The 20,592-nt window shown below is 41.1% G+C and overlaps 1 protein-coding gene across 2 annotated transcripts in view; it reads left to right on the top strand.

Annotated features, from left to right (window-relative positions):
* DNAI1 (dynein axonemal intermediate chain 1) overlaps positions 1-20,592 on the top strand; it is a 139,178-nt gene that overhangs the window by 54,522 nt on the left and 64,064 nt on the right. For both annotated transcript variants that reach the window (XM_079329917.1, XM_079329918.1), the window contains exon 13: positions 8,271-8,518. In XM_079329917.1, coding sequence (XP_079186043.1) covers positions 8,271-8,518 — 248 coding nt within the window. The remainder of the gene's footprint in view (positions 1-8,270; positions 8,519-20,592) is intronic.

Raw genomic sequence — 20,592 nt, 5'->3', positions numbered from 1 at the left:
AAGAAATATCACTGGTTTTATGCCCTGTTTTTATACACTTCCCTACACATTTGATGTTAACCACTGCTGCAAATGAGTTAGGGGCAGGTGTTGGATCTGTAATGGCTACTCTTAATTTTCAAGGTGCATGCTAGTGCAAAACTGACTGTGTGCCCCTATGTATGACTGCTTCTTCCTTGCTCCTCTATCAAATCTGTATCTTCTGCCAAATGTCTTGAAAAATGTTCTCAGAGCTGCAGTATCATTTCTCATTGTCTCCTCAATGGCCGGAGCTGTACATGTCCATCTCATCAGGCATCATCTGTCTGCTTCTGAGAGACCAGAGTACTGCCATAAATGCTAACTTTCCTGTCTTTTAATTATGGAATATATAGACATCTCCTGCAGCATGTGCATCCCCCTCAGAGCTGTTCCAGTCAGGAATACTAAAATGCTGACAGCCTGACTTGTTTGCAGGCTGGTGTGATTATCCAGAGACAGCACATTTGTGGCATGATCCTGGGGATTTCTAATCATCGTGTGCCACCTGGAAGCCCCTCACTTGGCCACTTGATGGCACTCTTAAATATTTAGTTGGTTGGAAATGTTCTCAAATGCGCCAGTTTCGTAGAACAGGGGTAGAGGAAACTGAGCCTGTTTAATACTGAGGTATTAAACAGTGAAATAATATCATAAGATGAGTTTATACCAACGAAAACAAGAAACAAAGATTCTGCTGGTTGTGCCAAATGCTGCCTACTGTGTAACAAGAGGATCAGCACCTGTCTGGCTTCCCAGCTCCAGAGTGCTCTGCACAGACAAGAGCTGCCTCAGCTCTTGGAGAGGTGCTCCATCCCTTTGGTCATCTTGGTGGCCTCCTCTGGCCTTGCTCCAACAGGTTGAAGTCTGATGTGCTGAAGACACCAGAGCTAGATGCAGCCCTTCAGGTGAGGTCTCCTGTCAGCAGAGCAGAGGGGCAGAATCCCCTCCCTCAACACCATGTTAGCTTTCATAGCATACAGGCAGCTGCACCAGTATAATTTACATTGCTAAATCATCCCCTTGTGAACATCTTATTTAAAGAAGAAAATTTAAGGAAGAATTATAGTGTGTGCTAGACCCATGATGAAAAAGCCTGTCTGATCAGAATGAGAAAACTGGTTTTATAATAGAGCATTGCAAATTCAGCCAAGTCACATATTCCTTCTTTTTTTGCACTGCTCACTTCACTCTCAGGGGAGAACTGAGATGAAAGGCAGATATTCCTGCTCTTTTCAGGAAAGTGCTGTGTCTTTTCCTCCCTTTTCCCCTGTTTTTGTTTGCTTTTGAGCCTCTGCTCTCACAGACCCTGACAAACAGTGCATGGTTCCAGCAGTTCCTAAATACTCATTTTTATTGATCTGGTTGACTGTGGTTTCTCTTCTATTACTCTCCCAGACTGTATTTTAGAGCAGGAAAGGCTATCTCTTTCTATCCATCTCTGCTTCTGAGGTGTGTCTTGCCTCTGACATGTGTGGGCAGCGTATATTAGGACAGCAACAAGGCCTCAGGACATGTATAAATTACAACTTGCTTCGTCATCTGTCAATTTTGTCTTCTGTAAAATATCCAGAAGACTTTGAAATTCTGGTTTTGTACCTCTCTTATCCAAACTGCGAGTTCCTAAAATCCCCAGCTAAAAATGTTAACTGGATCAGGAGTAACAGGGATTAGTCAAGCAGCTGGTGAAAGGTGTCAAGCAGAATGTTAAATTTGACGTTCAAGCATCTAAATCAGCATAAGCCAAAATGATCTATCATTTGCCTCCTCTGCATGGTGGACTTGCTCAGTGTTTGCAGATCTTGCAGTACCAATGCTGCTAATTGAGGGTACATATTTCTTTGTGGTAGGAAATGCCTGTGCTCACAGAGTTCAGACCAGTGCAGGTGGTCTCAACAGGGGCATTCAAATTCCACTGACAGATGTCAGAAAATAGTGGAATTGTCATCTGAGGCAGTGTCTCAGAGGGGGTGTTGTAGTAGCCTTGGCTCTAGGCATTGTTTTCATTGGTCCTGTGGATGGGAATATAAACTCACAGCAGATGAAATGTGTGACTGATGAAAAGGCAGGTGAAGTTGTAAATCATGCTGGGAACAGAGCTGTCATACAGAGTGATTAATGTTGTGGTAAACCAGAATTATTCAAAGCAAATGCATTTTAGTGTAGTCAAATATAGTATTATACCTCTCTAGACAAAAAGTAGTGTTGTATTTTGGAAGGCAGCAACTCTTAAAAAGAAAAAAAAAATGAAAGAAAACCCCACTTTTGTGTACAAGTAAGAAATTTAGGTCCCTAGTGTGGTGTCTTGGCAAGGAGATGGAACATGATTCTGGCGTGCAAACAGGGAGTCCTGAATAGCAGTAGAGATATTATTTAAACATTAGTGAGACTAATAGTGGAATAATATGTTTGATTCCAGAGCCAACATTTTTCAAAGCATGCAGAAAAACTGTAGGCAATTCAGAAAGAGCCCCAAGTTGATTCAAGATTTGGAGTGCATGCCCGAAATGTGGAATGAGAGCAACATCCAGTTGAAATTTGGACTCGAAATTAATTATTTGTCTGGCTCTTGCACAAATCCTAGACATGTGATATCATTCACTTATCTCTGGAAAGTTTCTTAATATTCTGTTCTTCTCTGTGTCTGCTGAGAAGTGGCTTTCTCTTTGCAGCTGTGGAGGCAGTGCCTTTCACTGGATGTGGCAAAGTTAATGTTGGTTCCTGCCTTTTTGCTAAGCAGCCCTCTCTGTGCAGTGCTGGTGAAAACAAATGGGACTTTTTGAGTTCAGGCTGTGATGGTTATCAAAAGTATGCTGGAATGTGACTAGTGTTCAGGTTTTAGAGTATTGTAACAGAGAGAAGCAACAGATAAGAAAGTCCTTTATCCTAGGCATAATAAGAATTAGCAGTGGCAAGCCAGGTAAGTTGAGTAAGGAATTAGGTGCAGTTTTTTAATCACTCAAAGTGATTAAATGTTGAAATAAACTGCAGAATGAAACAGTGGCTTCTCTGTTTTATGAGATCTTCATATGAACTATGCATACACTTGCCAAAAGCAAGTTATCAGGCTCAAAACAGGATATGCCAGTAACATTTTTGGATCAGGAAAAAGAGGCTTTCTGGCCTTGAGTTATGAAGTAATGAGTTCTCAAAACATTTTCTTTTCTGGGAAAGGACTTTTTTGAAAGTCCAATGTTCATATTTTCATTGCCCACAATATGGTTCACAGCCTGATCCATACTGATGTGGAATATATCAACATGACATTGTGTTCTACACAAGTATGGTGTACTCAAGTACTTTGAGCATTTAAATGAATAGAAACAGAATGAGCACCAATGATCTTAGTTTAAATTTCTCAGGGATCCTGGGATGTGATCTGCTTGAGCAGAGCCCTCTGAAATCCCAGCTCTGTTCCTTGTTCTAGCTTGCTGGAGTGTCTTTGGCAGTCCCCTCTACTGCCCTTTCTCATTATGTAAAAATGAGTATATGTATATGCTGCATATACAAGCTTAAAGCACTCTCAAGTGCTATAAAACTTTGAGATATTATTGTTATTCCTGAAGAGCTTTGAAAACACATTCAGCACATGCCCAAACTCTCTGAGCTCTTGGAAAGATTTGTTCTTTTCTGATTTTGCAGAACTACTGGCATACAGTTAAGCTCAAAGTGCCAGCTGTTTCCTTTCTTACAGCACACCAATTCTGCGACTGCAGCAAAGTGTGGAATTGACACAGCTTTTTAAAATAAGCTGGGAGAGAGTCTTGCTGGAGCAGTGCAAGGTCATTCAACTTGTTTCACAGTGGGTTAGATTAGCCTGTGCTCAGTGCCCTGCTGCACAGAGTTTGCTCACTGATAAAAAAGAAATTATACTGAAAATTCACTAATTTATTACTTGCTCTGTTATCATTTCTATGCCATGCAGATAGAAGCACAGGAATATTCTTAGATTGTGCTCAGGATTTTGAAGATTCCTAATTTACTGGGAAAAATTTGCTGGGTTTTTTTTTTTGTTTTGTTTTTTTGGTCCTCTACACTTTAAATATTGTAAAGACAAATAAATAGCTGAGCTTTATCTTCGGCTACCAACAATTTTGTCTGTGAAACTGATTGCTCCTGCATAGAGCAGATTGCCTCACCAAGTGTAGAGCACTGCCAGCCCCTTCCCTTGGCTTCTTAGAAAACCAGTCCTAAAGGAGAGAGCCCCAGCCAGCTCATCAAAGCATGAATCTGTCTGGGAGAGTAGAAGTGCTTGTGTAGATGTGATGCTCAGAAACAATCAGCTCTTCGCAAATGTACTTACTTTTTCTTTTTTTTTTTTTTTTAAATTTTCCCCAGATGGGCTCTTGGAGGACACAGGACAGATTTTAGGCACCAGTAGTTCTTTTTAGCTGATGATATCTTGGTCCAAGCCATATCAGTGAGACAGGTTGCAGACTTGATGTTTAGAAAGCCATCATAGGATCACAAGATCTAAAATATAAGGCTGCAGCATTTTGGGTATTAAATCCTCCAAAGAGAAAATAATTTGCCAGTTTATCATACAAGAAAGTGTAGCAGTGGCTACTTGTGTAGTAAAAATACTGACTTTAACTCATGTCTGTGGAGGGTTCCCACACTGAGCTTTTTTATATGGCTGCAGGATTTACCCTAAGCATTGTTCTTTCTAACTTGAGGATGCTGTTGCTTTGAGCATAGTGGTTCAACCCCTAAACATTCTTGGGGAAATGGAAGAAAACCATGTGTGTCTCATGTCTTTGTTCATAAATAAGGAGGGAAATATGTAAATAAATTTTTTTACATCTGTCCAGCAAACAAAAGACTTTGATCTGATATTGAACATTTGTTGATTCTTTTAAATTAGCTAAGGAGTAATATAAATTAAAAAGCTATTAAAACAGGCTCTTGGTAAGCATCAGAACAAAAGATTCAGACTCTTTTCAGATCATTGCTTTGCATAAACTATTTGGTGATATCACAACAATATTCTTGAATATTTTTCTACCATTATAGTATTTTTCTGAAAAGAATTTGGGATAAATCTGTCCAGCTTTAAAGGCATATACAGAGGAGTATTATAGGCAGTGGTCATAACTGTTTTAAAACCTATTTCTGTTTGCATGTGATGGTTACAGGCTCAGTTATCCATGCTGAGACCAGTAATCATCTATCTGCACCTTTCCTTAGCAAAACTTCTCTTCCTGCAAACTCTCGTTACATGTCAGGTCTAAAATTTAGCCTCAGCTCAGATGAACACTGAGGGATCCTCATGGCAGGAAGAGCCTGTTCACTCTCTTCTTCTTGCTGCCTTGTGTCTTCCTGCAATGACAAGTCCTGCTGACACTAATTATTAGGAAAACTGTCAGATATCTCTAATATCTCCAGCCCTTGTATCTCAGGAAAAAAAAAGCCCCACCAGTTTGCAATTTCTGGGTCTGCATGGAACAGATATTCTCTACTCTTCCATTCCATACTGGTGCATCCATGTGGTGCAGAGCAGCTGTCTCAGGTCTGAAGCTTCTAACACTGGTTCACTATTGTCAGGTTTTGGGCCAGCACCTTTTGCTTGGCTGTGCTCTGTGGTCTTCTAGCATTCATTTGGCCTACATCCTGAGAGTCTGTCTGCCCAGTGCATTGGGGCAAAGTGCAGTACTCTGCTTGTTTCTGCTGAAAACCAAAAATCTTTTTCTTGAAAATGCTGCTCTTCTAAGCTCTAGCATGAATGTGCTGCTGTGGGTATGTGCTGTGCTTGCTGTTCTGGAACATTGAATATCACTAATGAAATAAGCAGTTTTAAAAAATCATTCATTAAAAATATGTTGGTATGTCACAGGTTAGTAATCTGGATGAGAATTCACCCTACATTTAAATGAATTTATATGCCTGTGCTCAGCAGGTTAGTGTTTTACTGAGGTTTAAGTGTCATGCTTCACTGTTAATTGTGGGTTATTCTCATCCCATTACCTTTCATCAAGAATAGGCTGTACTTTAGCAATCATATTATTCAGCCTTACATGTTCACACATCTGTGGTTTAACCCACATTCCTGATATTAAATAATATAAAGAAGACAATATAAGTAGGATTCAGATCTTAGATTAAGGAGGATTTTACATTCTGTAGTGGCCACTGCAGTCAGTAGAGCCTAGACAGTAAATCAGCACTTAGAGAAAACTGCCCTTTAAGGTGCTGCTGGTACTGATGGTAGCAGGAGTTTGGATTCTGAGTGCACAGGGTGTCATAATCTGCAAACCAGACCCTGCTTTTCACTCTACCAGAGCTTCTTCCCAAGACTTTGCTTTTCTCCTGCCAGACTAACCCCCAGGTGGACTGGCTGAAGCTGCTGAGTGATTTCACCTGATGAAGGCCTGCTCTATCACCTCTAACTGGGAAATGTGGGTAGTCTGTCTTCCTGTGAGATCACCGGGAAGAAAACCACCTCCAAAACCCCATTTAGATCTCTGGCTGAATCACCCCTTGTAGAGGTGTCTGCTCTGCTATCTGTGCATGGAACATGGGGACAGCTCTCAGTTGCTACTTAGCGTGCTAGCAGATAGAAAATTAATGTGTGCTATGGACCTTTTGGGAATACATCTGGCTGGTCAGCCCACTGCAAGAGAAATAAGATCATGAAGGAAATAAGTTGAATTCGAAGGCTATCCAACCAATTTGACTTAATTCTGCTCTGAGTCACTCCTGGTGATTATTTCCACAGCCTTTCCAAGTGTTTTTGCTTCTGAGGAGAGCAGAGATACATCCTTACATGCATGGACCTCAACTAAATATCAGTTCAATTACATTACTTGGCTAAGAACAAAGAATTAAAAGAGCTATGAATTAAAAGAACTGGGAAATCAAGAAAGCAAGTTCACTTCTTTTTCAGCAAGAATTCTAAGAATAAGGTTCCCCTTCATCAAAAAAAAAAAAAAATTAATTGGGGTTAGATATGCTTAAAGTAATGCCAGTATTGGAATCTCACTTTTCTGCAAAATAAAGAAGCTATTTTCCTCATCTGACCTCAGTACAGAGAGACCTGTGAAAATATTCTATTTTGATCATCTAGTTCAAAGCAGCAGTAATAGTTTTGTTAATATGTGTTTCTCTACTGGTTCTTTGAATGCTTTTATGTGGCCCTGTTAAACATGGAGTACACAATGTCTGTACCTGCATGCTGACTTGGAAACAGTTTACTGCAAGGAGAGTTCTCTAAAGTTAGTGTTATCATTGGAGTACACATTTACCAAGACTTGATCCTGCAGGTTGGACAAAATGTTAAGAAAGGTAGGAAGCACTTTTAAAAGGAGAGGACTGTTCTGGAAACAGTCCTCTGTGTAGTGAGTACTTGAATCACAGAAAGCAGTAAATTTATTTCCCATATACTGTGTGCCTGTGGGCATTGGCAGTAATAAAAAGCACTGGATGGCTAGGATGCTTTCAGAAGCAGCATTGTTTTCATAGATTAGCAAAGTTCTTTTTTTGTTTCTGGAGAGCTTATCTACATCAACAGCTTTTCTTTCCCTTTCAGACAATTTGGAAATTGTTTTTTCACATTATCAAAATACCCTAAGAATTGCACAGACAGCCAGGGCATGATAAGAAAAAACACAAAAGAAAGATGGTCCTACTGAGAAAAGGGAGAGCTAATTTCAGGCAGCACAAAGGAAAGGTAAAAGTAAATAGGAAAAAAGATTGGAGAGTCTTGGAATAAAAAAAGACCTCCTGTGCCAAGCAGGGAGATGTTGGACATAAATAGAAAATAAAGCTATAGTGACTTTTACATTGTCCAGTTATGACTAATGGCAATTGATATAATGCTTTACAAATATATTAATGAAATGTTGGGGTTTTTTTTTTAAAGTAGTGAAGACTGAAATATCAAGTTAAAATGGTGCTATCCTTGGTTCAACCTGCATGTCTGCAGTGTAGTGAAGTCCTAGCCCACAGAAAGAAGTGTAATCCTAGCCTAAGGAAAGAAATGTCCACAAAATTATTTCCTTCCTCCACACTTCTCCTCCAAGGAGCTCTCTCTCCTTGGAAAAAAGCACACTAAAACTAGTTTCTCAGTCTATGTCCTGGGGGTGGCATATCAGTGGTGGAAAGGATGTTAAGTTGTGGGCACACCAGTATGACCATTTGGTTCTGTGACTGGTTCCTTTGCATTCAGGTAGGTTTCAGGCATAGGTGGGAGCTGTCTGTTTCTGCATTTCAGTAGCTGAGGATCCTGGAAACTGATCTGATATCTCCTTGTTTAGATGACTTCATGAAGCAGGGCCATGGCATGCTCCTGGTGTACACCCTGAAGAACCCCTCCTTCCCAGAGTACTCCTTCAGCAGTGAGAGTGGCATCATGTGCCTGGACTTCCACAGTGAACACTCCCACCTCCTGGCAGTGGGCTTCTACAATGGCAACGTGGCCATCTACAACCTGAAGAAGCCAAACTCCCAGCCCAGCTACAAGAGTAGTGCCAAGTCAGGAAAACACACAGAGCCAGTGTGGCAGGTAAGGGTGCTTTTCCTTTTCTGTGACTGGGCTTTGAATGGCATGGAGTTTGGGCACAGCTGGAAAAGCCCTGTGTGGGGAAAGGTGCTGTTTTAGTACATGCAATTGTTTAGGTTGTATTTCAAGCTAATTTTGAAATATGCATGAAGACAAAGCAACTGCATGAATCCTTGGCCCTCAGCAAACACTAAACGTGAGCAAAAATTTGCTGTAAACAATTATTTCTCCTTAGTTTTCACTATTATAATTTACTTCTTTTTGCAGAAGAACTGATATCCTCTGTATGTACCAGCATACAATGCTAATTGTGTTCTAAACAAAAAATCACAGGGCAGCAAGTAATGAGCAGTGCATGAAAACAAGTATATCAGCCTAAAAGAGAGCTCTGTTGGGTAGGGTAGGTTCAGGGGCAGCTGCCTATGGAACTGGCTGCCAGCAGGAGTCAAGACATACTACCTTGTAATTGACTTTTAGTTGACCTTGAAGTACTCTAGTGAATTTAGAACTATAGTGTGCAGGTAATGTTCTTAAACTACTGCCACTCTGACATCTGTCACAAAGAGCCACCAGATGGATGGCACTGTGAAGGGTCAGGGTAAATATGTTGCTACATCCAGCTAACTAGCTGCATCTGCAACATAATCTGTGCTCAGATTGAAGCACTGGAAGGTATATGTGCTTTTGATCTTGCTCTTAGCAGTAGAAGTGGTCTGTGTGAGCCTGTTGAGGTGCAGGGGTGTGTGTTTGGTTTGTTAGCCTGGGCTGAAGGTGTTGTTGTGGTGACTATGGCTGTCATCTGACTTAGGCTGGTTGATACAGTCACACACCAGTGTTCCTTGAACTTTGGCACATGCCTTGCATGGATTGTCCCCCAACCATGGCTCCTTGTTATTGCATCTTCTAGAAAAAGTCCAGGAAATCAGGGGAACCTGATGGGACTGCTGATGAATATGGAATATGCCAAGAGCTAGACCTCTGCTTGTTATAAACAGAGATTTTGTGCAAATGTAACATTTCTGAGAAGACATGAATTTCGTATTTCCTGCCTATCTGTCCAAAGCTTTTCCTCTAGCAGATATTTGTAGCTCTTCTAACAATTTAACAGAATAGCCTCCACCCACGTGGAGAAAACTTCAGAGCTTTTCCCACTGCCCTTTAGGCTTCCAGTAAAAAAGCCTGGGCAAATAGTAAGTCCTATGTGAAGTTTTTAATGATCTTGCTGCAGCATGCTATGGGAAGTTGCAGCTGTTACTGCACATTAGAAACACAAAAATCCCAGATCCCTTGTGCCCCAGATGATATTGTAAAGGACTGTATGCTGAAGGGGTGTTATTAGCAGCCTGTTCCTTGCAGATCAGAAGCAGGTACATACAGCAGTGGAGGCAATGTGTGTGGGATTTTTGTAGAAAGGTTTATGTGTACCACTTGACAGCAGTGGAACTCAGAACTGAAAAAAAATCCTTGGGTGCTCTAGGAAGATAGCTCTGAAAAGGAAAGAAACTATTCCATGGATATGGATAGATATGTAAAAAAATTCCTGCTTCTTTATATCCACCAGTTGAGTGCTGAGAATCATAACTGCTGGTTTTCTTTAGCAATAAGAAGATTTCTCTGACCAATCTGGTCTAGTGGAAGGTGTCCCTGTCCCTGGCAAGGAGGTTGGAACAAGATGGTCTTGTTCCAGCCTTCCAACCCAAACCATTCTATGATTCTGTGATTAAAGTACCAATATTTTTACTAAACTTTAGAATTCTTAACTTGCTACAAAACAAGCAAAGTTAGTAGTTATGTGATTGTGTAGCAATCCCAAGAGCTTATACCTCTGTTGGAAAGATTTGAAGTGTAAGCATTTGTCAATATCACCTTAAAGTTTACAAAATATTTTCACTCCATTCAATGAAAAGCAGTGATGAAAAGCAGCATGGACTATCTTCTAGGTTAAGACATTGGATTGTTATTCCTCATTCAGCATTAAATGATTCTAGAAAGTGATGCTTTTCTTCCTCATATTTAGCTCAAAGATCCCCTATTCTCCCCCACCATCCCTCACTAGTCTGTGACCTAATCTTTGTCTAGATACTAGCCCTCAAAAAAACCCCTCTTTTTTGTAGGAAAAGTGAACAATGTTATCCTGAGCAATTAGGAATCTTTGTTCTCTGGACTGCCTGGCTTTTTTCTTTTGAAACAATGCAACCCTTTCACAATGGAAACAAAATGGGAGGTGGGTAAAGCAGACTGACAGCTCTTTTCTTGTGCTGTTTCATTTTCAGTGACTTAGTAATATGTCAGTAGTTTGCATGAAACAAAGCTGATGTAATGTTCCCATTGTTAAGAGCAAAATAAAATAATACGATTTTTCTACTTCTGTTACCTAAGAAAGAATTTGTCTATGTAATGCCACTTCCCAGTTTTTAAAAGAGCATAGCAATGGTTTCTTATAGATTTGGCAATTATCTCCCATGTGTTAAGTGCTACTGCATTGTAAATAATGGAAAATTCTAGCCTGTTTTAAATTACACATTTCTAATTGCTTGGTGAGGATCCAAATCCTCAAAGGAGAATAAACAGAAAGGAATAAACACATACATAGACATATGAATAGTTATGCATGCAGCACAGTGTAGTTAATACTTCTAAAACTCAGGATCATAGAACTAGAAATGGTCTCCCAGGTCAGGCCTCTACCTTTGAATGTGAACACCAGCTTAACAGGAGTCACCTCCTGTAAAACTGTGTCAAACCTATTGTGTACTGCTGGGAAAAAAACCTATGTGGCATTAACCTAAACCCCACCTTAATCAAAATTATGTTCAGTAAGTCAGCAAAATCTTCACACTCTTATCATCTCTGAGTAGGCCTACAGAGGAAGTCCCTGAACAGTGTATGTTTTTGAGCCAATGGCTCAGTCCCAGGGCTTGGCTCTGGAGGTTAATGAGGTTGGCTGATGTGGAACTACTGGACTAGACTTTGGCAGCCACAAGAGCTGTGCTCTCTGGAAAGAAGTGACACCTTTCTGGAAAGGGACTTTCAGCATAGAGCCTCTCTTTTTTCTAGATTTAGATTTTTTTCTTTCTCCTTTCTTTTAAAAGATGATTAGGGCTTATTTACAGCTGAGAAGTGTGCTTTTTCTCTTACCTTTCTGCACTGGGATATACCAAGTGTTTTAGGTTTGAACTATTTGGAAACTGGAATAGTTCAGAATCAGGAATTGATAACTAAAACTATGTGTCAGGGTTTGTTTCTGTTGTTCAATCTCCTTCCTAAAACACATCTTATTTGACAGATTTGTTTTCACTGTGTGTGTCTATTTTGCTTTCACATCAAGCCAAAAGGATGTTATTTCTGCTGAGACTAGTGCAGAGCCAATCCTGCTGCAGAGGGTTGGAAATAATTTTTTATTGTACTTGCTCACTATCAGAGGTACTGGAAAATTCTCACTGCAGAGCATTGATCCTAAGATATGCAAATGGGACATTTCTTTTGGTTGTGCTTCAAGCAAATCTTGGCTGTCACAGGCATGCCAGTGTGGACATGGAGCCTGGCTTGGAATTGCTATGGAGACCTCACTGGTTAGAAACACAACTTTGTTCAGTGTTGATTTACTGAAGCTGGTCTGGCCTCCCTGAGGAGCTGATACCATGGAGCTTCAGATGGCATCCTGAGAGGATTATTTTCTGCCCTGTATTCATTCATGGGAATGAGAAAGGGCTGGTCACTGCAGGCTAATTCTTCACTAATCGACAGTCAGGTTAGATGTGATGCTTATGGTTTGGACAAAGAAGTCAAGGCAAGATGGTAATAGCCTGCAAACAGCCAAAGGAAACTAAAAGGAGCTTGCAGAATTCTTTTCCAGCAGAACTTGTAGAATTCCCATCTCAAGTGCCAGCCTGACAAAACACACCTGAAATTGTTCACTGGACTTTGCCCCATAATTGTGGGATCCCTTCTATTTTTCTATTTTCTGTGTTCCAATCAAAGTTCTTAAATAAATTTACACCAAACTTTTGCAGTATATGAAGCCACCCCAGACTAACTGAAGTCTTGTTTTGCTGATAGAAGTAAATGAAAATCCCTTTAAAGTAAGCACAGCCTGCTGTTCTTTACCCCATTCTGTGCTTCTGCACACAGTTCCACAAAGAAAGGTCTTTATGAGAACCTGATCGTATTTGCTGCACTTAAGAGAAAAAAAAAAAAAAAAGGGTTTTGTTCATAATCCACTGTCACACCAGCACCTTGTTTCATTTCTGATGATGAACGTTCTCCTAAATCTGTCATCTGCAGTCAGACAAACAGATTTTTCTGCTTGCATTGCCTCTGAGATGTTACTGCTTCACATAATATTTTGTTCCTTTGCCTTCAGGCATGTGACTTGTTTGATGCAAAGGAAATACAAGAAAAATATAAGACAGAAGTTGCTAGCAAGGTCAGAATAAAGATCAACTGTCTCAGAACAGCTTTGACACCCCTTCTGTTGCCTCCACTACGAAGCACAAAATAGGTATTCACTGAGGAGAGTTCAGTGAAAAAAATCTCATTCAACTCTGTGATGATATTGCTAGGGGATAACTCTGGAGGAGGAACAGAAATCTGGAGAATAAAGTAAAGCAACAGAGACTGAAGCCAAGGAATCTGAACGCAAGAAAGGGGGAAGAATTTAGCCTGAAAGCAAAATGGGGCAGAAACCTAATTGTGAGAATTATTTAGCACCGAACCTCTTCAGTAACGCAAGACAAAGGTGTTTCTTATGTTTGGTTAATTCAGTGTTTGCACAGAGAACCTTTCTCTTCAGCTCTAGCTTTCTACTACATTTTTTGTGCCACCAGCTGTTCCTTGCATACCTGGCCCTTTGCAAACAGGGCAAAATTAACTTTGCAAAAATTAACTTCTCACATCCCAGAAGCTAAAGAGACCAGAAGGATCACTTCACTCATTCTGCACCTCCATAGAAATAGGAAGCAGTGAGAGAAACATCCATGGACCAGAGAGCATGCATTTGGGGTCCAGAGATCTCAGTCTGTCAGAGGCTTCCTTGTTGGAGCAGTCTTTAGCTGCAGTTCTGCTCCCCACACTGAATTCTATGTGCAGTAACAGGCTGATGCAGCAGCAGTTGTCCTGTCTGCTGAGTACCTGACACTGGATTCTTCACTGCAGCACTATGAGACATTTGACTGACAAGCATCAGATGTATCCCTGTTCTCTTCTGGAGGGTGCTGGGGAGGAAGGGCTGTGCTCAAAAAGGGTTGCCATATACTTGCTGTAGAAATCAGGTCAAGATCAGCAGCTTTCTGGTTGTCCTCAGCTGCTGTGAGAGCTCACTACAGGCACAGCCCTAATGGAGAAAGTTCTGCCTCCCACAGAGTTAGCTTCTACCACTTTTTAGAAAGGCTAAAAAGCTAAGCCACAAAAATTCATCGGGAAACTTTGGGCTCATTTATATATGGTAGAAGTGGTGGAAATTGCAAGATAATCCTATGGCAGAAACGTTGGATAAAGTCTTTTGCAGTGTTGCTTGTACCTTGTCCAAAACTGTTGGACACTTTTTAAGTCACTGTAGATTAGGAAAGGTAAACATCCAAATGTTTATTCCTAAAATGTCTTTGAGAATAATAAATAAAATCTCTAATAGTTTAACTTTGGTGTTATACTTTTTGAGATGGTATCTAACTGTGTCTAACTGTGTCTTCTGGAGATTCAGAAATTATTCATGGTTATTTTAAAATTGTGCCTTGGGCATGGATTCTTTTGGGTTAGAAATTGTCTAGGAAAGTGTCAATTGCAGATCATGTAATATTTGTCTAAAAAATGAACTGTTTTTGCTTTGAGGCTGCATTTTCCTATGTACTTCATTCAGATGCTGAACTTATTTTCTGCCTTCTGCTCTCACTGTTCCTTGCTAAATAGATTTTTCTCTCATGCTACTCTTACCCTCTTACTTAAGATCCAAACCATCCTTCTGTGGGTTTTCAGGTTGATTATTTCTCTTCTGGTGGCTCCAAGCAAAATACAAGAAACTTTCTTTGCCTGTTAGTTGCACTGGGGTTAATTTGTGAAGAAAATGTCATTTATAAAATTTAAAAGTCCCTTCAAGCCTTGAGATGTTGGATGATGTTAGCCTGAGGTTTAAAATATCAGAGAAGTTGTAGTGCATTTGTTTGTTTGCTTGTATCTGAATTCTGTTCTGCAGCTTTATAATGTATATATAAACACACTGATGAGTCTTAATGGCTCTTGTATAGCCTGAGAAACAACAGAATGCTGCTCTGAAGAGGATGAAATAAGAGAATGATAATGGCAGAGTTAGAGGCAAGGATGGTGCAGGCAAGGTCACGCTGACAGCGAGATACAGGGAGTTGGGGCTGGCCGTCACTCCCACCCTTCTCTCACCCCAGTGGCAGTGGTGAGCTGCCACAGCTTGATGTGGTGTCCAGGGCTCTCAGCATCCAGCAGCCCCAGGAGAGTTGCTCCCCATCTCTGCTGCAAGTCCATTTGATCCTGTGGTGATGGGAACCTTCTGTCAGGCATATTACAGACACTCTTTCTGATGCAGCAACATCATGCATCAAGTTTGGGGGTTTGGATGTGAAATTGCCTGCCCTGTGTGTCTGTTTTTCATGCACACAGAGTGAAAAACTTCATATTTTGTCTATTGTAAATTGGGAATCTTGCACCATGAACACAGTTAGAGTTGAAGCCAAGAGCTGTGAATTGTGACTGATGAAATACCCCTGAGCTTTGTGGGCCTCTGGCATGCTTTGCTCAGCTGCACGCTGTGTCTGACATGGGAACACAGCCACTGACAGGACAAGCAGGTGACAGTCTGGTTCCTCCCTCCTCATGCCAGCCTAATAAATTCACTGGGCAGTGCTGTGAGGGGAACAGGCACACATATTCCTGGTGAAACACTGTACAAAGCAGAGCATCCAAATCTCAGCAGGAAGAAAACAAACTGAAAGTAGGGCCAGCCTTATCCAGTGCTATTTATAACTGAGCTCTGCTTCCTTCAGATAAATCTGAGTCTCTGAAGCATGAGTAGTGCACAAGCCTCAGGCTGGGCCTTTGCCCTGTTTCAATGGCGCTCCCATGTCTGTGCTCTCTGCTTACTTGAGTCCTTCCCACTACCACCACATGTGCTCTTTAGTAGGAAAGGTTTTGCTACCCTTTTTCTGTACCCCAAATTTGTGGATGTCTAATGCAGTAGGCCTGATTCCTTGCTCCTCTTGGCCAAACTTGCAGCCTTGAGTTCACTTGTGCTGAAGAGATGGAACCTGGTCCTCGGTATCCCAGGGAGATCCTGTCAAGGTGGAGGGCACTTGATCTAGGTGTAGGAGAGCAGTATTCTTCTAAAGATGAGTTTTTTATGGGACTAAATATGATATAGGACTTTATCTTAGAGTGTTTCCTCATTGCTGTTGAGCTCATCTGGTTGTTTTCCCTCAGCTATCGGGAAGTTTTAAAGGATTTTGGAGGAGAAAACTCTGAAAATGCTTGTAGTAAAACATGTAAGTCGCCATATGCTGCTAGAAGAAGATAAATAATTTGGAGAATTACTAGATGGGAAGTTCCTGGTATTGCCTGTAGCCAGGAAAACTATATTACACCAGACAGGTTCAGTATTTGGTAGTACCCATAAATAAAGTCATCATCTAGCCTCATACCCATGACGCAGGTGCCTGACAGCCTGGACTGAGGGCTGCTCCTGGAGCATCCAGGCAGTGCTGGGCTGTGTCTTCTGTTTCAGAGGGTTTTGAGATTATTTTCATTATTACAGGTATTCTGAAAGAGTTCTTCCTCCTGGAGCCTTGCTTGGTGACATATGATCCTGCCAAGCTGGCTGCCTTGGTTGCTACCTGGTTTCTTTTTAGATGAAACACCTGACTTTATTTTAGTACCTATTTATTGTTACCAAAGCCGTCAGCCACTCAGATTCTCCTGACTGCCATGTCCATTATCACAAACATACAGTGGATAAAGTAAGGAGACATCTAAGTAAATCCCTGCCTCTGCTACAGATGGGATGGCAGGGAGTCCTTTAGGTTGGAGTTGCTCATTAATTATGTAAGCTAAATGCGGGAAGCCCAAACTGACTGAGAGGCATTGGAATCTTTGAACACTTTGATATTCATCAGATGTCTAAGCCATTTCCTTTCTAAGGCAAACACCACAGCTAAATATTTAAATATTACTGACTCACCTTAGAAGGAGTTACTACTTACAGACCTTAACTCTTCAATGGCTGCTGTCATGGAGGCAAGTTTACTTCCTAAGCAAATTGAACTGATCCATTCTGTTTTGTTGCATGATTTAATAGTAAAATGTCGACAAATTTTTCGACAAAAGACTGAATAGTACTGAAAACCCTCCTTTGCTTTGCAGCTCCCTTATCTGCAGATTCCTGTCATAGCTGAAACATTTGTATTTAAAAGAAAAACGAGATTTTAAGATAGGAACATTTTTCAATGGATTTATTTTTAAGTAAAAAGTAATTTTCATTTATGTCTCCTCATCAGCTTTTACTCACACTCAAAAGACTTGTTTGCTATACAAAGCAGTCTCATCTATTGCAGTGAACAAAGCAGTCACAATATGAACATGACATACAGTAAACATGTGAGAGGTGAGACTGAATTTAAAATAAAACAACCTTTGTTTCTGGAACTGGGAAACTGTTTGAGAACTGCAGAAATGAGAGGTGTCAGAGGCCTCGAGAGTGTCTTGTTTTTCTCATCATGCCCTCACAGATGTTGTGTTATCATTCTTGAAGTGTTTTCTTCAAATTGAGACTGGGCAGTCTAGCTGTCTTCACTGGTTCTAACAGAGTGATTGCCTCCTGTGTCTTACATGGTGCACACTTCTTAATACATGTGAAAATATTCCTGTGCCACTCCAGCAGTATCACTCTGCTGATGCCCTCACCAGTCACTGATGCTTTTCTGCACTACTGTCACTTACCCAGAAATCCCCTAATTTCTACACATTTAATGCTTTCTTCTTCCTGGCTCTGTCCCTCTGCCCTTGTCTTTATCATGTTTCGCCTTATTATTTTCAGATTACTCCTCCGGTTTTTCAAGATAACTGTGAGTCCTTTTCCTAATGGAATTCAATGTCTTTCAATTGTACCATCTGCAAATGCTCTGTGTGTTTTGCAATTCAATATGCAACTAACTAATGAAAATATTGTATAGAACTGAACCTGATGCCTTGGAGAGGCTACCTAGAGCAGAGGCTAAACAAAAGATAAAGAATAAGGCTAAATAAAGTTAAAAGTAACAAGGATAGTCTCTTGTGGGAGTCATCTAGAGCATCTAGACGAACATCTAGATATTCTTCCATCCAGTCAAAAAATCACTGTCCAAACTCTTGGGAATTGATTTTGAAGCACTCGCCCACTTCACAGTAATTCCTTATCTTTCTTCTGAAGACATCGCAGGGACAATGCCAAAAGCCTTACAAAATTAGAGATAACAAATCTGCTCTTTCTTTTAGACTTGTTACCCTGAAAAGAAAGAAAATAAATTCTCTTTGACCAGGTCTTTTTTTGAGAAGACCATATTCATTGATTCTTATTTTCTTATCCTGTACATATGTACAGATGACTTAATACTTTGTTCCAGCTCTCAAAGTTCAGCATTAGGCTGACTCATCCACTGCTCTTTAACGTATCCTTCAAGACAGGTTTGTTTTGTGTTTCCTGAGGGTATTTTTGCCCTGTTCCTGTCCCCCCAGGACCTCTCCTCTCTTCTAGTTTTCATGGCTAATTGCTATGAAATTCAGAAATTGCTTCAGCTGCTCCCTTAAGTACCCTAGATGGAATTTCACCAGGTCTTACAGAGTCAGATATATCTGCCTGCGCTCCTTAAAGTTAGTTTTTTTTAATTTCTAGTTACAGTTTATTTTTTAATATGTCCCCAAAAGAAGGACAGACTTAATGCTTCTGTTTTACTTGTAGTTCAATGTGTGACTTGCCTTCCTTTAAACAATAAATGATTCTAAGAGGAAGAGGCACAGATGAGGCTTTCTGGGGTGTCTGATTTTGCCGTCATGCAGGAATCAGCCTCCTGGTCTGAAAAGTCTCTTTTGCCTTTAAAAGAGTCTCCAACATCTTCCCCATGAAGGTATCTCAGGTAGTGGCAGAGAGGTAGTCCTCAACACATGGACTCTTTTTACTGTGAAGTTCCTGGATGTGCAAAGACTGTGACAGTGACAGCCCAGCTCTCACCATATGGCAGGCCTGATTCTTCATCTCTGGGATGGCTTCTCCTTTTCTATTGTGGCTTGATTCACTCTGTTTACACCAGCATTTTTCTAGAGCCCAGGGGTGCAGATGAGGACAGGGACTGTGCTTTCACAGCAGCATTTCCACAGCAGAAATGCTGTCTGTTTCCCAGGTAATAGACAGAAATGGCAAAAAGTGCAAATAGAGACCAGCAATCTCTTTTGCTCAGTGTGTGTCACAGGACAGGAGCCCTTTAGGCTGTACCTTGCCATGGTGGCTCCAGCAGGAGCATGCTGGTGATTCCATGGTTCTAGTGCCCCTCACTGAAGGACCAGCTGGGAATACTACAGTTCCTGCCTGCCTGCCTGCCTGCTTGCCTGCCCACAGTTACCTTTGGCAGGAAGTCCACACCTGCAGATAACCAGAGCACAGCTAAATCTTCTCCACAGTCATACTATAATGCTCTAAATGCAAGCAGGACCCAGGAGCTTTTTCTTCACCAAGTGTAGGCTTAGGCAGAGTCTGTCTGGGCTGCTTTGGCCTTTGACCAGGCTGCACTAAGTTATCACAGCCCTTTAAAATCTTTATTACTGCCTTGAGTCAAAATGAGTCATCAAGACTAAGCTCAGTTTTTGCTTTTATCCCAAATAACCATGGTTATTTGGAATAACCGTGGAGGAATGAAGTTTTCTGTCTTCCTTCCTCCCACTTCTACATAGGATGACTTGTACTGCTATCCAAGTTGGCACTGGGAAGGGGCTCCAGACACTGCACTGTTCCTCACTTCTAAACCTTGTTTTTCCTGTCTCTTGCTGTGTATAAAAACTGATGCTGGAGTTACTTTGCTTATGAGTTAAGTTCTTTGTACTTTCTAGATGGCCAAGTGATTAATTTTGGGGTGTCTCTTGGGACTGATTGCAGGAGAGCAGCCCTACATTTTGCTTACACTCCTCAGGATACCTGGCCTTGGCTTCACTTGTGGTAGCTGGCAGAGGATCCTCTGCAAGATGTCAAGGTCCACTTATTGTGTCAGACATGATAAACAACAAACGCAGAATAGCTGGAAATGTCCTTGATGGAGGACATTTGGGAACTTTGTTGTAGATGCTTTGTCTCCACAGCAAGGTGGGACAAACTGTTTGCTCTAGCAAAACATAAAGTCAGTGGACTCTGGATAAGCTGAGTGCAGAAGCAGGCTTTCACACCAGCAGATCCCTTGGCAAACAGCATAGATAAGTGACCTAGAGAGGAGAATAAACAAGAAAACTGCAATTTGTCATTGACAGGAAAAGAAAGTGAAAGATTTCATCTTTCTGGTAATGACTTGATGTTTCTGGATACTGTTTTGCTGAAAGCTGCGGTCAGGAACCAACAAGAAACACATCTGAGAGCGACAGAGTGAAGAAATAGAACTGTTTCTTAGTTCAAATCAGACTGCTGTAAGGTAGTCCAGGAGAATATTTGCACCAGAGCACAGGGGAATTCAGAAAATGTGGAGTAGTTTATTGTAGATCTGCACTTCAGCATGAGCTCTCAGCATGATGCTGAGGCAGACTAAAATGCAGGTTAACTGTGAAATGGAGAGTGTCCACTACACAGATCAAAGGTGCCCACAGTTGGACTAACATGCCTAGGTTTAGATGGGTGCTTCTGGTTGGAGTTTGGTCTGTCTTAATCTATTTCTGCAAGAATCCATAGTGTTCTTCTGCCAGCTGATGAGCTGGGCCATTGTGCAACAGATGCATCCAGACTGCATCCATGAGAGTTTGTGCTATTGCTAAATCACAGCACATGTTCAGCTTGTCCACCTCAAGAGAGCCCCAGAGCTCTTCTGGCACTTTGCTTTGGCCCAGGCTTGTGC

Source organism: Erithacus rubecula, assembly GCF_903797595.1.
Source record: "Erithacus rubecula genome assembly, chromosome: Z".
In the NCBI taxonomy this organism is placed as follows: domain Eukaryota; kingdom Metazoa; phylum Chordata; class Aves; order Passeriformes; family Muscicapidae; genus Erithacus; species Erithacus rubecula.
The sequence above is the reverse complement of the archived record's forward strand: the minus strand, read 5'-3'. Positions and strand labels throughout refer to the sequence as shown.